This window comes from Adelges cooleyi, unplaced genomic scaffold (genome assembly GCF_023614345.1).
Source record: "Adelges cooleyi isolate 19-005CV unplaced genomic scaffold, UGA_ACOO_1.1 ACOO_flye_CR_arks_rails_tigmint_CR_PRNA_306, whole genome shotgun sequence".
Lineage (NCBI taxonomy): Eukaryota > Metazoa > Arthropoda > Insecta > Hemiptera > Adelgidae > Adelges > Adelges cooleyi.
The window spans coordinates 1,123,675-1,143,090 of NW_026095977.1; the positions used below are offsets into that span (position 1 = coordinate 1,123,675).

General features: G+C 28.3%; 3 protein-coding genes across 3 annotated transcripts; 1 reads left to right on the forward strand and 2 right to left on the reverse strand.

Moving 5' to 3' along the window:
- Positions 1–687: 687 nt before the first annotated feature.
- LOC126839587 (lipase member H-A-like) lies at positions 688–3,750 on the reverse strand. The gene is made up of 8 exons (XM_050574976.1): positions 3,536–3,750; positions 3,240–3,355; positions 2,997–3,122; positions 2,789–2,929; positions 1,938–2,163; positions 1,489–1,712; positions 1,204–1,321; positions 688–1,029 (listed from the first exon to the last, which is right to left on the reverse strand). Exons 1-8 carry the CDS (start codon positions 3,639–3,641, stop codon positions 806–808), a joined length of 1,281 nt encoding a protein of 426 aa, XP_050430933.1. The 5' UTR covers positions 3,642–3,750; the 3' UTR covers positions 688–805.
- Positions 3,751–8,538: 4,788 nt separating this feature from the next.
- Positions 8,539–11,599, reverse strand: LOC126839588 (lipase member H-A-like). Its single transcript, XM_050574977.1, has 8 exons — positions 11,383–11,599; positions 11,087–11,202; positions 10,844–10,969; positions 10,635–10,775; positions 9,783–10,008; positions 9,344–9,567; positions 9,059–9,176; positions 8,539–8,882 (listed from the first exon to the last, which is right to left on the reverse strand). The coding sequence occupies exons 1-8, from the start codon at positions 11,486–11,488 to the stop codon at positions 8,659–8,661; spliced, it is 1,281 nt and encodes a 426-aa protein (XP_050430934.1). The 5' UTR covers positions 11,489–11,599; the 3' UTR covers positions 8,539–8,658.
- Positions 11,600–16,336: 4,737 nt separating this feature from the next.
- LOC126839589 (uncharacterized) lies at positions 16,337–18,281 on the forward strand. Its single transcript, XM_050574979.1, has 2 exons — positions 16,337–16,651; positions 17,357–18,281. The coding sequence occupies exons 1-2, from the start codon at positions 16,422–16,424 to the stop codon at positions 18,240–18,242; spliced, it is 1,116 nt and encodes a 371-aa protein (XP_050430936.1). The 5' UTR covers positions 16,337–16,421; the 3' UTR covers positions 18,243–18,281.
- Positions 18,282–19,416: the final 1,135 nt, after the last annotated feature.

Consider the following 19,416-nt stretch of genomic DNA (forward strand, 5'->3'; position numbering starts at 1 on the left):
TATAAGTAATTTCTAGTGTGTAATATTTTTTGTGATTTTTAATGGTATCAACTTTTCATATAACTAGTCCTTGTTTTAACAAAATTTAAATAAGTAAAATATTTTTAAAAAATGTGGCTAGTTAAAAATAATACTAAAACTTTCGACTTTATTAAAGGTTTGTCTTGTAATTGAAGAAATTATTGTTAGTATGGCAAAACGATACAACGCTATGATAATATTTGTCTGATACCGTACAAGTTTTCTGTTCATTTATAAGATGTAAATTTCTTCCATGACTATTTTTTTTTTGTAACTGTTTTTTATGGCCTCTTTAATAGTTTGGTTTCACCATTAAAGTTGGCGGGCAGCGGCATCTGATATGTCTTAAGATATCAAATACTATTTTGTAAGAGAGTTAGTTAAAAGGCCTTTTATATTATTTTGGATTGATATGTATTCAAATATTAGCGACATTTATAGTGTCTATTTTTTTTTTTGAGTTGTTGTAGTTTAATGGTAATTTAATTGGATAATGAATTCATATATTATTCATATAATACCTATATTATATATAGGTATACGTTTTTTATATAACACAATAACACCTAGAGTATAATTAAACATTTTAAAGTTTATGCTATACACTAACAAAAAAGGATCACAGAATGGAAATGGTTTTGTAAATGAAAAAATATTCATGACAAATTGTTCACAATCTACTTTATTAAACACTACTATAATTATAGTACACTACTACTACTATAGTTATAATGTTTTTACTAGTAATTACTAAAAGAAATTTTTTTTATACTATATAGAACCATTATATGGTTTCGGTTATGTCACTTCCACCATAATATATATCGTCAACACCGCTTATGTCGCCTTCCCAGTCGGACTCCATAGCATTATCTTCTTCTGTATAATTTGGTTGGACGACCACAAGACTGGGACTTGTTTCGTCTTCCATTGTGTTAATCAAACCGTTGTTGTTTGGGATATGTCCTAAGATATTGTCTCTATGTAACGTGACTTTATATTGCGGCCCTATAATAGAACAAAATAAAAAACTGACTATAAATATGTTATTTTATAATCGTGCTTTTTTTATCACAGTTACACAACAAAGCACAACCATTATTAATAATTAGTACCAACATTTTGAGCTACCTACTAATTTGTGTAAAATAATCAAGTGATAGCTTTAAATATTTCACTTACTGCAAAATGGCTTGGATTTTCCTGTCATTAAGAAGGACTTTGAACCGGGGGAAAAACTAGGTTTTTGCGCATTCAAGCCCATTATGCTAATTTCTGTTTGGTTATTAAAACATTTACCCTGCACATAAAGAAAACCAGAAAGTTAAACAATTAATATTCAATTAAAATAACCCCCAATCACTTGTTCATTTCGAATACATACATTTTTAACACATTTATAAACAAATATAACATTTCTAACAGATACAATTTGTTTTAATTAAAAGAGTTAATATATTGATTTACTTTTTGGAAATTTTTATATGAATCACATAGGTGTGCTTCGAACGAGCAATCCTTGGAGTTAATAGATTCAATGAAATAATAGATGGCTCTATGATGGTTACACGCTAGTAACCACTCCATTCCGCTTCCCATTGTGGACCGTCCAAGAGATATACATCCCGGTTGATCTCTGCCGCCGTTCGGATAAAAATCAACGTGACCACACGTACGAGCCATACCAAATCCTATAAAAGATAGTAAAACAATAACGGTATATATAATATTTAACAAATATTATTATATAGTATACATGTACTGTAATTTATATAAGCCATGAAGAGAATATCGAAACATGTATCGTCACTAAAGATGCAACACCTGTTATATTATATTTACTTTTTATTAAGATTTATACATCCACACTCATATAAATTTATATATATATATATATATATATATATTATACTTACCAGGCTTTAAGAAGGCTGGCAAACCCGTGTGTATGCTGTCTACGAATTGTGCGTCCGTATGATGGAGCCTGTATTTAGGGAAATTTAACTCGAATAACGGACCGGCCGGATCAAGCCCTGTGATGCGGCCTAGACGACCGTTCAAACGTTTACCAGCAAAACCGACTATATGTGCTCCTAAACTATGTCCTATCAAATGGACATCATTCAGATCTTGGCCTCGATCCTAGATTTAACAATAAATATTAATTGACTTACTAAGTTATAGGCAACGTTTAAGTAGCATATAGTATTAAAAGTTTTACGAGTTAACATGTATGAATTCACCAACACACAAGGCTCCAAACTATACAGGGTGATCAAGTTTAATTAAATACAGAAAAATTCAAATCCTAAAATTTGTGTTCTATATATTTATGAAATTAAAAACAAGTGTTCCTATTTGAAAAAAAGTCTATACTTGTTTTATATAGAATGGAAGAAGGTAAACATTTTCTAATTATTGAAAAATAAAGTTAAATATGTATACCTAAAAGTATAAAACAAATATTAATGTTCAAAATATTTAAATTTTTCGAGAAAAACACTGAATTTTGAATTTATTAATAATCTTAGTTTAACTCGAATAAAAAATGTATTCAAATAAATCATTTTAGGTTAGGTCTAAAAAAAAATTATTTGAATAAATCTTCTTAGATTTTGTCGAGTAAAGAGATTATTCGAATAAAAATTCCCAACTCTGCTTACATCATAGTATAAACCAATTAAACTGACTTGTACGACTGACTCAGTACGACAATCAGTACTCATCAAGTATAATATACAATTTAAAAATATATTTTTAATATTACTTTTAAATAGTTGATGAAATTGCCGATTGTCTTTCCCACCATTTGGGTTCTCATTGCCGATAAATCGTATGTCGTCCTACAATACCATCCTACTAATATGACATTCCAGTCGGAATTAGTTAACAGTTCATTTTTCATTTCCTGCGCAAAACAAAAAAAAACACAGAATTTAATTGGAACACTAAAGATCAAACGTGATTTGAGTCACCTGCATCCATTCGGGCCAACTTATCAACCCCTTGGCAAGGTAACCGTGGACGATGAACTTAGTAGGTTTTTTTGGATCAAAATATTTCGAATTTTTTACGGATTTTTTAGATTCCAGTTTCTCGCTCTGGAAACGAAAAAGGAGAAAGTTTAATCAACAAAAACCAGGTTTTCTATTCGGTGGAATTTTTATTTGTACCTAAAAATTATAAATTATGGCTTAAAAAAATTGTTAAATATATACCTTTTTCGGATTGGTCCGGGTATAAAGGTGGAAGCCTTGTATATGATTGATTAAACTGATAGGTTTGACAGTAACGTTCATGCATCCCAATTCGCCAGAACATGAATTTGAATATTCTGTACAAAAAGATGATTTCATTAATTAAACAATAAATGTTGATTGGAATTTGTGTGTTATCGTGTCAATTATGATAGTTGTATGTGATTAATTGTTAACGATTACAGTTTCTGCAGTTTCTAATGTAATGTTGACAAAAATTTAACTGTGTACTTGAACATAAATAAAATACTACTTACCTGCTTCCTCGATCTCGATATCCTCAACATCTACTCCATTGGAACGCGATATTAAACATAGCAATAAAACAAAATAAATGGACATTTTTTTATGGTAATCCAACATTTTGATAGGTACAACTAGTAAGACTTGTGCTGGGTATTAACTAATAATAACCAAGTACGACCCACTAGTTAAAAAGTACTATGTTTATTTAATATTATTAACTCGCTTTTATACTGATTCATACCTGAATAACATTAGCAACAAAAAATGTATATTGTATTTTTTTTTTTTGACCGTTCAACTTTTGGATAGTTATAAAAGGTCAAAACGGTTACCCAGTAAGCACATAAATTGTAGCATTGATTACAGAACCAATTAAGGAGGATTTGCACGTGAGAATTGGTCACGCCAGTAATACTTGTTAACTTCGATTATACAAATTTATTAATCAAATATAATCATTGATAGGTTTTTTCATTAAAGGAGGACTTTGAAAACGAAACAAGGTCATGCGTTATAAAATTATACAAAATAGCAGTTTAATGTTCTCACATTGCATTCATGTACAGCTGTAATAAATGCATTTTTTACACTTTCAAGCAAGGATCGAATGAAACAGTTATTAAGAAAAGTAAAAATTGATCTTATAAGTATACAGGGTTGTTCTTCTAACGCCCTACACTTTTTCTCATAAGCTACTTAGATTTTTACAAAAAAAAATGTATATTTAATTGTTTGTGTATAAAATACTAACTTATGATATACACAATTTTTTTTGTATCTCCCCGCATTCCTCAAAAACTTGACATCAACTTTTGATTTAAACTAACACATATCATTTTACGTTAATTTTAAACAATGTATTTGCGTTTAATTCCATTGGAAATTGGTATTCTAAAACTAAACAATGCTTATCTTTAAAGTTGTTTTGAAAAACATATTATTTATAAGAAATTTTCGGCATACGTCTTGTTTATGGTGAATCACATTTAAACTTTTCGGAATAAAGAAGTTTGATTTGTTTACTCAAAAATGATAAAATGCTTAATGGTAAGTTACATATTAAAATTGTTTTAAACTATTATAATTATAACAATATATTGTTTCTGTGTATTAGGTGAAAGCACCGATAATTAATCTTTTTCATACTCTTACCAATACATAAATAAAGTTAGCTTGCAACATGTTATAATTGGCGACAAGTTATTTTGAAAGCGTTTATTTGATGTATGGTGTAGAATTATATGAAGTTCTACATAAAACCAACATCGTTATGAAAACTGAGAAAATAATGGATAAAATAAAATAATGTATTTAACTACTTAAATTATAATGTTATAACCTTAACTTAAATAAATATTTTGTTTTTTGAAGTGTCAGATGCACCCTAGTTAGTGTTATTCGAAAAAAGTTGGAACGCAATCCTTTGTACTATTACCAGAACGCTGAACAGACAACTCCAAATAATATTATTTTTAATTTTTTCCTTTTGAATGGTAATTTTAGAATTAGTAGACATACTTAAAATCAACGGTGTTAATTATTAGGTATACTTAAGTATAGTTACTATTAAATAAAACTTATAGTATAATTTTTTTTAGTAGGTACATAAATAAATACAAAACGCTAGTTTAACACCTGTTACAAATTATAAGAAAGAATAGGACTCGGATAGCTCTACATTACTACATAAATGTTACAAAAAAAATGTAATTTAGTAGAACGTTTCAAAGTCTCATAATTTTATGACTATAAACATTGTTATTACATATATGCAGTACCTACTCATTTACTTATTATTTCATATTTTAATATTTTTAATTTAGTGTGTTTTACTAAGTTTAGGATTATAGGGAGGTAGGTTTTTGTTTTTTTAACATGCTTTAGTCTTAACCCATATAATGCATTTATCCACTACGGATATTTCGGTTAAACGGTGTTAAACTATTAAGGACTATATTTCTTTTATAATTCTAGATAACACTAATGGCACATCTCTTAATTCAATATTTAACGGGTAGAAAATTAATGTTTTATTTTGAAATTGCTTAAAGAAAATTGTGTGTACAAGTTTAACTTGTATTTTCAAAATTATATTAGAAACAAACAAATTGTTAAAAACTACGATTTCATTAATGTAGAATCTGATTTTTTTTATATACATTTAGACTTAAGTAATAGTATTTTCTATGTTTAATATTTTTTTAATGAAAATGAAGTATGTAAAATTTAATGTCAACAACATCATATTTTAAAACGTACCTAATGCATTTGTAATATTTTTAACCATATGTAATAATCATTAATTAATAAAAAAGTGCTTATTTATTACAATAAAGAAATCAAGAAACTAATGCAAAATAGTTAACATGTACTATTATAGTAATAATTATTATTATTTTAAAGACTAATATTATACTTCTTTAAAATTTAAAACCTACGTAATATTCAAATTGAACAACAGAATTATTACACTCATTAAGTAAAATTAATTCTTAGTAGTTTGTTGATAAATTTACAATTATTATTGTTTTATATTATAAAGTTTTAAAAAACAACTTTTACAGTCGGTTGGGTAAAATGATGTAAAAAAAATATTTTTACTTTTAATTACCTAGGAAATAGGAATAATAGGTTATTTTTGTTATCCTAATAAATAGTACCCTAAATTTCTCGTTTTAATTTCTTATATATTTATTTAATAAACAACAATTAACTTATTTACTTTAACCACTTTATTGAACCAAATAATATATTGTTTACTTAGGTATATTTAATAAAAACTATTAAATATTAAATTTAAATATTATGCTTGAATAATTTGTTTTCAATCTACAATACTCAATATTGACTTGATAAGACGATAAGAAAATTATATAATTATTACACAGTTATTTTATTTTCATTTTATTCTAATATACAAATTGGAATATCAAATGTATTAAGTTATATTCTAAAATATTGACTAAGATCATTGGATAATATAAATCATATTTTATTATATTACATACCTATCTACATACTTATAATAGGTATAAGATATAAAATAAAACCACGAATAACTAATGTGTCTTATGCAAGGTGGGTACCTACTTTTTAAAATTATATTTTAAGATAGGACTCGATCAATCATAAGTGTTAGTTTAGTTTCAACAACAATAATACCTAATTTTTAACCATGGGTACAATATTAGATGTACCATTTATTTAAATTAACAAATAAAAAACTTGATTTCTAAATCTAATATGTTACAACTATATTTTAATATTTTGATTATATTTGACTGCAGAATTTTATGAGTCATTAAATAAAATCATATGTCATAAAACTCTTTAATTTAAATATATATTAGAATTTAAATAATGTATAGTTGACTAATAAAAAAAAGATTTGTCGATAAGACTGCTGACATTTTTACAAATTGTGTAAAAAATATTATTTTTAAATAAAAAAAAAAAAAAATTATGTGTTATTAAAATGTAGAGTTGAAAACATTAATACTTAATCTAAGAGTTTTTTGTTATTTGTAAGTGAGTATTAATGTGATATTTTTTCTCTTCACTTGTGTAAGATAATAAAAATGTATAAGGTCAATGTTTAGATTTGTTATACCGAATAATATGCAGAAATCTCAAAAGTTTGGTATTTATTATTAAGTTGTTCTATGTCTCATTTATTGACTATAAATACTAATACAATAATAAATTATACCATTTATAATCAGTAATAATACCTACTTAATGAGTTACTACTACTTATTATACTAAAGGTATTTATATTAAATTTAATTAAGGTGTTATATTAAAAAGTGTTATTATTCAAACTATTTTACATTGATAATTATACATAAGAGACTACGGCGGTCAACACGTCGCGGAATGGACTGAGAGAGATAAAATATAATAGTCACTTTCAATGTAGACAAAATAGTGATGACCATTTTGTATTAAGTCCTATTTAGTATTATGTGTTATATCTATACACAACTAAAAATAATAATGTATTGATATAACATTATAGTGGTGTTGAAAGAAGATTGCCGCCTCGTTTTATTCTTTATCTATGATTATTATTAAATCTTGTTTGGTACTAGTTATTATTATTATTTTGTTACTGTTGTCAAACTACCGACAATAATCTAATAACGAACAAAAATAATTGATTAAGCGTCAAGTGTGTAAAATTTAGCTGCGTTAGTAAAATTATCAACAACTCATTAGCAAATCAATATTTTTAAAATTAAACAATAAAACATATTAATTTATACAATTTTGATTAAACTTAAAAAAAAAAATAAATAGGGGTTGCCATTTGAAAATCAAAAGTTGGTTTCGAGTTTTCGAGGAAGGGATGCGAAAAAAAAGTATTACATAATAAGTTAGTATTTTATACACAAACAAATTATTAAACATTTTGTTTTGTATGAACCTAAGTATTTTTTTAGTTAAATAGTTTCGACCGTTAAAAGAATCACCCTGTATAAAATACAAACAACTTCAATGCACTTAGAACGAAATTTTTTAAATTTTAAGGTAAATTAGTTTTATGGTAATTTCTAGTGTGTCTTAAGATATCAAATACTGTTTTGTAAGAGTTAGTTAAAAGACCTTTTTTTGGATTGATATGTATCCAAATATTAGCGACATTTATATTGTCTATTTTTTTTTTTTTTTTTGAGATGTAGTTTAATGGTAAATTAATTGGATAATGAACACTGCTAGAGATTAAATGTAATATACTGTTAGTCAGTAAGAATGTCATATTTTACACTTATTTGTTTTAAACATTTTAAAGTATTAACATGCAAAGTAGAATTTGGACCCTCCGAAAAAAAATGTAAAAAATATATAAATTGTTTTAAAGCAATTAGTTCATATGTTATACAAGATATACGTTTTGGTATATAACACAATAACACCTAGAGCATAAATTAACCTTTTGAAGTTTATGCTATACACTAACAAAAAAAGATCACAGAATGGGAATGGTTTTGTAAATGAAAAAATATTCATGACAAATAGTTTACTATCGACTTTATTAAACACTACTATACTTATAGTACACCACTACTACTATAGTTATAATGTTTTTACTAGTAATTACTAAAAGACATTTTTTTTTAATTATATAGAACAATTATATGGTTTCGGTTATGTCACTTCCACCATAGTATATATCGTCAACACCGCTTATGTCGCCTTCCCAGTCGGACTCCATAGCATCATCTTCTTCTGTATCAATTGGTTGGACGACCACAAGACTGGGACTTGTTTCGTCTTCCATTGTGTTAATCAAATCATTGTTGTTTGGGATATGTCCTAAGATATTGACTCTATGTAACGTGACTTTATATTGCGGCCCTACAATAGAACAAAATAAAAAACTGACTATAAAATATGTTATTTTATAATCGTGCCTTTTTTTATCACAGTTACACAACAAAGCACAACCATTATTAATAATTAGTACCAACATTTTGAGCTACCTACTAATTTGTGTAAAATAATCAAGTGATAGCTTTAAATATTTCACTTACTGCAAAATGGCTTGGATTTTCCTGTCATTAAGAAGGACTTTGAACCGGGGGAATGACTAGGTTTTTGCGCATTCAAGCCCATTGTGCTAATTTCTGTTTGGTTATTAAAACATTTACCCTGCACATAAAGAAAACCAGAAAGTTAAACAATTGATATTCAATTAAAATAACCCCCATTAACTTGTTCATTTCGAATACATATATTTTTAACACATTTATAAACAATTATAACATTTCTAACAAATACAATTTGTTTTAATTAAAAGAGTTAATATATTGATTTACTTTTTGGAAATTTTTATATGAATCACATTGGTGTGCATCGAACGAGCAATCCTTGGAGTTAATAGATTCAATGAAATAATAGATGGCTCTATGATGGTTACACGCTAGTAACCACTCCATTCCGCTTCCCATTGTGGACAGTCCAAGAGATTTACATCCCGGTTGATTGTTGCCGCCGTTCGGATAAAAATCAACGTGACCACACGTACGGGCCATACCAAATCCTATAAAAGATGGTAAAACAATAACGGTATATATAATATTTAACAAATATTATTATATAGTATACATGTACTGTAATTTATATAAGCCATGAAGAAAATATCAAAACATGTATCGTCACTAAAGATGCAACACCTGTTATATTATATTTACTTTTTATTAAGATTTATACATTCACACTCATATAAATTTATATATATATATATATTATACTTACCAGGCTTTAAGAAGGCTGGCAAACCCGTGTGTATGCTGTCTACGAATTGTGCGTCCGTATGATGGAGCCTGTATTTAGGGAAATTTAACTCGAATAACGGACCGGCCGGATCAAGCCCTGTGATGCGGCCTAGACGACCGTTCAAACGTTTACCAGCAAAACCGACTATATGTGCTCCTAAACTATGTCCTATCAAATGGACATCATTCAGATCTTGGCCTCGATCCTAGATTTAACAATAAATATTAATTGATTTACTAAGTTATAGGCAACGTTTAAGTAGCACATAGTATTAAAAGTTTTACGAGTTAACATGTATGAATTCACCAACACACAAGGCTCCAAACTATACAGGGTGATCAAGTTTAATTAAATACAGAAAAATTCAAATCCTAAAAATTGTATTCTATATATTTATGAAATTAAAAACAAGTGTTCCAATTTGAAAAAAAGTCCATACTTGTTTTATATAGAATGGAAGAAGGTAAACATTTTCTAATTATTGAAAAATAAAGTTAAATATGTGTACCTAAAAGTATAAAACAAATATTAATGTTCAAAATATTTAAATTTTTCGAGAAAAACACTGAATTACGAATTTATTAATAATCTTAGTTTAACTCAAATAAAAAATGTATTCAAATAAATCATTTTAGGTTAGGTCTAAAAAAAAATTATTTGAATAAATCTTCTTAGATTTTGTCGAGTAAAGAGATTATTCGAATAAAAAATTCCCAACTCTGCTTACATCATAGTATAAACCAATTAAACTGACTTGTACGACTGACTCAGTACGACAATCAGTACTCATCAAGTATATTATACAATTTAAAAATATATTTTTAATATTACTTTTAAATAGTTGATGAACTTGCCGATTGTCTTTCCCACCGTTCGGGTTCTCATTGCCGATATACCGTATGTCGTCCTACAATACCATCCTACTAATATGACATTCCAGTCGGAATTAGTTAACAGTTCATTTTTCATTTCCTGCGCAAAACAAAAAAAAAACATAGAATTTAATTGGAACACTAAAGATCAAACGTGATTTGAGTCACCTGCATCCATTCGGGCCAACTTATCAACCCCTTGGCAAGGTAACCGTGGACGATGAACTTAGTAGGTTTTTTTGGATCAAAATATTTCGAATTTTTTACGGATTTTTTAGATTCCAGTTTCTCGCTCTGGAAACGAAAAAGGAGAAAGTTTAATCAACAAAAACCAGGTTTTCTATTCGGTGGAATTTTTATTTGTACCTAAAAATTATAAATTATGGCTTAAAAAAATTGTTAAATATATACCTTTTTCGGATTGGTCCGGGTATAAAGGTGGAAGCCTTGTATATGATCGAATAAACTGACAGGTTTGACAGTAACGTTCATGCATCCCAATTCGCCAGAACATGAATTTGAATATTCTGTACAAAAAGATGATTTCATTAATTAAACAATAAATGTTGATTGGAATTTGTGTGTTATCGTGTCAATTATGATAGTTGTATGTGATTAATTGTTAACGATAACAGTTTCTGTAGTTTCTAATGTAATGTTGACAAAAAATTAATTGTGTACTTGAACATAAATAAAATACTACTAACCTGCTTCCTCGATCTCGAGATCCTCAACATCTACTCCAGTGGAACGCGATATTAAACATAGCAATAAAACAAAATAAATGGACATTTTTTTATGGTAATCCAACATTTTGATAGGTACAACTAGTAAGACTTGTGCTGGGTATTAACTAATAATAACCAAGTACGACCCACTAGTTAAAAAGTACTATGTTTATTTAATATTATTAACTCGCTTTTATACTGATTCATTCCTGCAAAATATCAATTATAATCAAATATCAACCATATTTTATTAACCAGTTCTAATCATTGATAGGTAAGCGTTTTTTCATCAAAGTTGCGCTTTAAGAACGAAACAAGGTCATGCGTTGTTATTCGAACTGTACATAAAACATTTAAAGAAACACGGCGCAGTTGAGAAATTCGCGCAGATAAAAATAAACTCAACTTCAGCAAATTATTCTTAATTTAGAAACTCAACAAAATATGTATTTTACTATTTAAGTTACAAAAGTTGATTAAGCTCTAGAAAATACTGAAAAATACTTGAATTTTAATACCGTTTCATATAATAATTTAGCATAAACAAAAATATTTAAAAAAAAAAAAACTAAAAAATTGCAATTATTTTAAGAGTAAACTAGTGTACACTAGTATCACTCGGTACATAACCCCTTCCATAAACCAACATGTCATACTTACTCCTTTTCTTAAATAAATAATAGAAAACTGAACATTATGAAAAACATACAAATTACTTCTCAATTTATTTTATGACCGATTTGACTAATGTATTGTACTAAATTATTAAAACGTTTATTACATTTTTAAAACAAACTCAAAAGATCAACTCAAAGTCGTTGAAACTTACAATGTATTTATTTTTTTTTATAAAAATAGGCTTAACCTAACTACTTTTAAGCGACCAGTAATATGTGTCTATTGTATAGATTACACGTATGTATTTTTATTATAAACAAATTAAGTAAAAAAAACCTTCTGACTTTTAAATAATAAACGATTAAGTTTTGCTTGTGAACAAAGGTCATAATATATTAATCGTATATTTTGATGACTCAATTTAAATTTGTTTTAAATACAAAATGACAAACATGTACAGAAAAACAGTTTAATGTTCTACCTTAACATTTATGTACAGCTACACTAAACGCATTTTTTTACACTTTCTAGCAGGGATCGAATGAAATAGTTATTAAGAAATGTAAAAGCGACCAAGTACTTAACAAATATTATAATATGTATATAACCATAATGAAAAAAACTGTATTTTTATTTTTATTTTATAAAAAAAAATTTAATGTTATCTTACTCGTGTAATCATAACGAGCCTCTCGTGAGTGTTGAATAGTTTTTTTTTTGTGTGTAACGTTTTTATCTTAGAGAGAAATAGTAAATGTTTAACGAAAACTTTTGTGTGGCATTAAGATAGATATTAACATATTTGTTTGATTAACCTCTTTTAAATAAAGGTGTTTTTCAAACAGTTATAGTTGAACTTATTTGTAAAAAAAAAAAATATTTATCAATTAAGCCAACGGTTTTTAAACACAGGTTGTTATCTTTGGTTACTTTAAAAACGTTAAAAATAGCGCAGAATAGGTAAAATTGTTTCCTTCAAAACGCATACCTACCTTCATTACTGCTATATTTGAAATAGGTACATTCATCAGAGTTATTATAACTATTGGGAATTATTTTTATTGTTATGGATTTATTCAAAGTTAATGTTGTTTTTTTATTCATAGTAATAATATAATAGTTCCAAAAATTTTTTTTTTACTTTTTGGATGATTATCCTCAAAGGGTTGTAGTACTAAGGACAAAGTATTTTTACAACTTTTTTTTCTCAGTCTTAAAATGTTTTTAAGGTTTTAAAACATATATTTTAATATTGTATGTTTTAGACATATTAAGTCAAAGCAATACAATGCAATATCATCGACAAATAAAATTTCACTTCTAAATGTAAACATTTTTTTTTTAAAGATCCATTAACTACTTATAGACATGGCGAGTGGCTAGGCTGGAAAAAGCCAAATTTTTAGCTATTTTCCAAATAGCCTAGATCATATCTAGCCCGGTAGTCTAACTATGGACTGTTGTTTGATCAGACTTTTGTTTACTAAGACATTTTTGTAAAAGATCTCCGCCGTAATTGAAATCAGCATTATCCTTTTTTATTCGTGTAAAGTTTATTTTTATAACATTTCTCACTTATTTAATGATAACCTATAGGGTACATATACTAAACTCATTGAAGTAATTATTAGTTAAAATCTATTTTTTACAATTATTAGAGGTTAATTAAAACTTTACTTGTTAGGAATGGGGCATTGGAAATTTCGATTCTTGATTATAATCGACTTATACCTTAATGTGCAATTAGACAGGTATAAAGTCTATGCTGATCATAATTTTTTTCACTATAGGTCAATCGTTTTATCTAAGTTAATGTTCACGCCCAGTTTTCAGGTATATGTATATCGGCTTGCTGTGTTTGTATAACATAATAGTTATAATATTTAATTGTACAAAGCTTTTCGATTTAATATAAGTAAATATTTCCGAAATGCTTTTTATTTTAAATATAAATTTATACACGAAGTAGATGTAGACTAGCCAGGTGGACTCTGATTGTAACTACAACGTCTTAATGATTTTTCTCTTTGTGGATTTTATTAAAGTTAGTAAATTAAAGCTAGTTTTTAATTAGTGTTAGTAATTTGACGTAGGCCGTTTTAGCATAAATTTAATTATTTCCGTTACTGTAATTTTGGGGAATGACTTTTAAAAGGCGCTTGAGTAAAGTAAAGAACAGAACGACAGTTACTTTATATGTGCATACCGTACACTCACACTTCACTCCTAGCGCAACCACTAAAGTACTATTAACACAGAAAGTATTCATCCAAAACTGTTTATCGACCATTCGTTATTTACATGGCATTCATCTACATTAAATAGCTAAATCAAATGTATAGGTCACTAGCTAAATTAACTACAATAAATACCCTTTAGAGCTACCTTAGAAACAAAATTTTGAAATTGAACATTATTAATTTTTACATTTTAATAATTTTATAGCGCAACCTTTATAGCAAAGTATAAGGTATCGATTTCCATTTAGCTTAAATGTCTGAACATTTTTGTTGACTAGTGTGTTTTCCGATAATTTTACATACTATTAAAACCGTTTAACATAAATTAATTAACATACTTAATTAGTTAACTTATTCGAACACACAAATTATCAATGTTTTGTAGTTGGATTAATTAACTTCAATAGATAATGTGTGATCAATGCATGATGATGAAATAAAATCTTATTTTAAAGTTCATTTGGGTCAAACGGATTTGAGAATTGATAAAAAAAAAAAACCTTATGTTTTAAGTATTTCGTTTAGATACCTTTTGCGCGTTTGCTAATAAATCAATACCTCTGTTTACATAATTATTGCACGCGAATATAAAATGCATGAAGTTTAAAAAACCAATTGATCGAGTTAATTCGGAATACTTACTAAAAATGTATCTTTTTACGACGTGTTTAGAGTTTTGTGAATAGTGGCCAATAGTAGACAATTATTATTGTACTCTAATGCCCAAAACATTGTCTATTTTTATACGTGTGGTTATAAAAAGAGTTTTAAAATCCTCTGAAATACTGATAAAAAATAACTACCAAACTTTAACTAGCAACACAATTTTTATATGTATATAACATACATTTAAATTTATGTAACATACAAACAGTGGTTGAACATAATTAAAATGTAGGTATGTATTAGGGTAATTTATATTTTGTAGGTAACTGACACAAAGCAGATGTAATAACCGACTTTTTTACATAAATTTGATCAAAAAATACTAATAACCGTAAACAAATATTATACTCGATGTGTGAGAATTAATAAATATATAGTTTTGATAACATTCTATTCCGTTCCGTCCGGATAATATCGTGTACGCAGTTAGGCACTTAATAAACAATTTTTACATAAATTTAAAAGGTGTAGAAAAAAATCTACAAATCTACAAAACCTTATGCCAATCTCTTGAAATCGTTTCGACGATAATATTATTCGATTGCGTTAAGCTGTTGGCGATTATAATATAAAATGTATTTATTGTGTGTATAAAATGTAATCAATCTAGTCCAATTTGTTCTAGTCTGAATTTTTGCGTGCACACACACACATCAAAAAAATATTATAATATTAAAACTCGTTACGGTCTAATTATTTCCTTCGTTACTGAACTTCCCCTCAAAATACAAAATTAAAAAAAAAAATTGTTTAGCTGTACATATTTAGGCACACTACCACTTGGCAGAGTAAACAACCAGTACACTGTTTAATTTGCAATATTTCAACTTACCACTATGTATAAGAAATTAAATAATGACACTAGTATTATAAATTTAGTGTATTTTTCAGGTTTTTGTGCTGCAAACTTATTAATAATATCATTCCAATTCATATTTTGTACTACACCATATTCAATAGGTATTAAAGCCAACAATGATGTTTTCAGTAAGTTTTTGTATCCCTTCGAATCTAGAAATGATACACTAGCGTTGAAACATGGTATTGAAACAAACAAAATAAATTTTGGATATTATAATATTGTGTTCCAATGTAATACACAAAGCGTTTTTTTTTTACGATTTCGGTAAAATTTGTTTACATACATACAATATTTTGTTTTTTTGGGTCTCACTTGAAATAACAAACTCGAGTGTTGCGATTTGGTTTTTTGGTGCGACTGCTCTACAGTTCATTCGATACTTACAATAAGTTGAGTTGCTAAAAGAAAAAAATATGAAGTCCTTTGTGCAATTATTTTTGTTAGTATCCATGGTTTTAGCCGGTCTATTGGTATCCGACGGTTTGTGCCAGATCATGCGCCGTCCGGTCGACGCGGACGTAGAGATGGACGACTTGTTGAAATTCCCTCAATTTCTTAGGGGAAAAGTAGAGTTGAAGTTAAAGGCTAATGGGGTATGTATCGAAGGAATATACGTATGCAGAATAAAAGACATGGACAACCGTCGCCATGCGGTTAACTTGATTTTAGAACAAGTAGCCGAGGAAGTGACAAATCTGTTGGATTGGTTCACCAACATGGTGATCCAGATGATTGGGTTAAGAGGCAACTCTATTTCTTTGAAAAGACTTCTGGACCTAATCAAGCTCAAGGTGGTGAGTCTGGACAGTTGCCTAGAACATCTGTACTACAACCGAGCCAACGTCACACAAGCCCTAGACAGGTACTTTCTTAAACTGTATTGACTCTGATAAAACTCATAACATTTTTTTTTATGAGATATTATAAAACTCGAACAAGTCATTATAAATCTATGGACCATTATATTGGATCTTGATGTCAATTATACCCCTTGACTCAACTGCACAAGAATTGAGATGCCTAGAACACAAGGGGTACAAGTTCAAAATAATTATTCATATAATTAATTTGAAGTAAAGAGATAGTATGAATAGTCAAAAAAACATTATTATTACGAAATGTGTAACAGCTTTTATAATGTTATAATACTATAGTAATAAACTAATAACATCTTATATTATTTACAATACTTTTGTGTCAGTTTTTGATCAATACATGATTAATAACCATACCTTAATATAATTAATAAACATTAATAAATTAATTTAATGAAAAATTTATGAAGGTATAAGTGCGCTTGTACCTATTTCCTTCTAAACCAGATGGCGTTTTCGTTTGTTGGTTAAGTGATTTGCTACCAAATCCCAGCACAAGATAAATAACTCGCCGTTATTTGTTTACCAACAAATAAAAAGGACAATTTATAGTTAAGCTGTGCACTAAACTGAAATTTTTCAAAAATGTACTATATCCCTTGCATTCTAGGCGCCTCGTATGATATTTTATCACCACCGCGTCGTGGCAATTCCCATTTACTAACGTCCATTACGAATGCTTGGTTTGACAGGTACCTGTTCCTCAGTGATATCGTCTTCGTATATCAAGCCGAGTATGAAGAACACAACGACACCGACATTGACACGCCCAAACTCGATTTTGAAAAACAAAAAATTTTGGACTTGATCGAAAAGAAGACAAACATGATTCCGATTGATGACAAGGATGCACCTCAAAAATCGTACACCGATATGTTGGGCGAAGCTCAAACGAAAATAATCAGATTCACAAAATTCTACAACCGTCGTTATGGCTTTGGCTGGCTGAACACCGACAAACTCAAGTGGAAAGGCCTAATGAAATCCGCGACGGTTCAGCAAATGGTGTCTCCGGTCAGTGGCAAAAGTCTGCAGCTGAGATACGACGAAACGGCAGCCGAGGTGGACTCGACCAAAGTCATAGCCTTCTACGCGGAAGTCGCCGAAACGATCACCGTCCTGATAGCTAAAAGGTCTTTTGACATTTTACCGCTGTTCGTCGACTTTTTGCTGGCAATGATAAACGGTGGCTCGTCAAACGATCCAAGCAGACGCGAACGTTTAGAGGTCGTAATCAAAGTCTTATCAGCACAGTTGGACGTCTTGAAATTCTTCGAAGGCATCATAATGTACAAGCTTCATTTGGAATGTCCGGCAGAACTGTTACTAGCCGCCATCGAGAATCTCGATTGTGTCATTAATCGGATCAGAGTCGTTTTGGTAAAAGACAAAGTATTGGACCAGGATATACACACGTTCACGATGCACATAAACCCCGTGAATGCGTCAGACCCAGCAGAGAAGCAGCCCGACATTGCCGTTACTGAAATTCCAACGGCCGAAAAACTCGTAAAAGACATGAAGGCGATTGTGTTGGAAACACGAGGTATTGGCACAGTATTGGTACCTTCAAATTAGGTGAATAAATAATAATACGTATACGTGTATCCTATTACAGTTCCAGATTAATGATAAAATAATAAGAAAATTATTAGTTATAAAAAAAAAAAATATGTAATACATAATATAACCATATAAAATATATTTATTTGTTTTACGAACTGAATTCAAGATTTTTCCAAACTTGAAAAATTTCCTAGCTTTAATACAAACTGATGAACTCGGCCATTGATCATAAGTATTATATCAAAAAATTATTGAAAACAGTTTAAACTTTTCAGCACAGGACCTATTATCAAACGTTTTTTCCATGTCTTTAAACTCGTTTTTGGCTTTTAGTCTAACCTTTTGTTTTCTAATTTAAAGAAAAAGATTTATTGCCGTTGAAAATATTTAATTTTTCCTCAATTGGAATGACATAACAGCTACTAATTATAAGTGTGAATTATTATTGTCAAAATATACTGATGCACTTGACAATTATTATTCTAGTACATATGCAAACACTGCAAAGTGCACAACTAGTGCATAATAAGGGATTCGGAAAAATAAATTACAATTGCAATCCTTGTATAGGTCAATCGATTAAACGTAAAAAATTTGTTAATTCTGAAATTTTTTACAAATATTATGTATTTTCTGATACTAAGTTGGTTTTTTAGTATTTTTTATTGCTAGTATAACTGAGAATTTAACAGTATTTTAATATATGATTAACTGCTTAAATTAAGAATAATTTACATTATATTTTATCATCAGGGTTGTAAGTATAGAATTTATACTAGGATTTCAATAATAGCCAATGGTCAAAATCTTACATTAAAATAGCTGTATGATATTTGGATCAATAGCAAATTTTTATCATATAAAATTATATAATCAATAAAGCAACGCTACATTTTTCATACACCAATAATCAAATGAATGCTATGCACGTTATTCAAGACTTGGAATATTATTTTCATATTTTAGTTGTATTGCTAAGACAGCGCTATCAAAATTCATAGAAATAAACTACTGCGGAGCATTATAAAATCTGTATAAACAGTAAGCACGTATGGCAAGTTGTTTGATATTTTTAGAATTTAATTAGACAAGAATGGCAATATGGACTGAACACATAAAGTTTAAGCTTACGCATTTTTATAGCAAACCGGTATTTCTTACATTTTTATTAGAAAAAATTTACAAA

Coding starts and splice junctions, on each gene's coding strand:
- LOC126839587 (XM_050574976.1), bottom strand. CDS start 3,641: ATGTTGGATTACCATAAAAAAATGTCCATTTATTTTGTTTTATTGCTA. Junction 3,356..3,535: donor TATCGAGATCGAGGAAGCAG/GTAAGTAGTATT, acceptor CTTTTTGTACAG/AATATTCAAATTCATGTTCT. Junction 2,930..2,996: donor GTTGGCCCGAATGGATGCAG/GTGACTCAAATC, acceptor TGTTTTGCGCAG/GAAATGAAAAATGAACTGTT.
- LOC126839588 (XM_050574977.1), bottom strand. CDS start 11,488: ATGTTGGATTACCATAAAAAAATGTCCATTTATTTTGTTTTATTGCTA. Junction 10,970..11,086: donor CCCGGACCAATCCGAAAAAG/GTATATATTTAA, acceptor TTTCGTTTCCAG/AGCGAGAAACTGGAATCTAA. Junction 9,568..9,782: donor GCCAGCCTTCTTAAAGCCTG/GTAAGTATAATA, acceptor CATCTTTTATAG/GATTTGGTATGGCCCGTACG.
- LOC126839589 (XM_050574979.1), top strand. CDS start 16,422: ATGGACAACCGTCGCCATGCGGTTAACTTGATTTTAGAACAAGTAGCC. Junction 16,652..17,356: donor GTCACACAAGCCCTAGACAG/GTACTTTCTTAA, acceptor TTGGTTTGACAG/GTACCTGTTCCTCAGTGATA.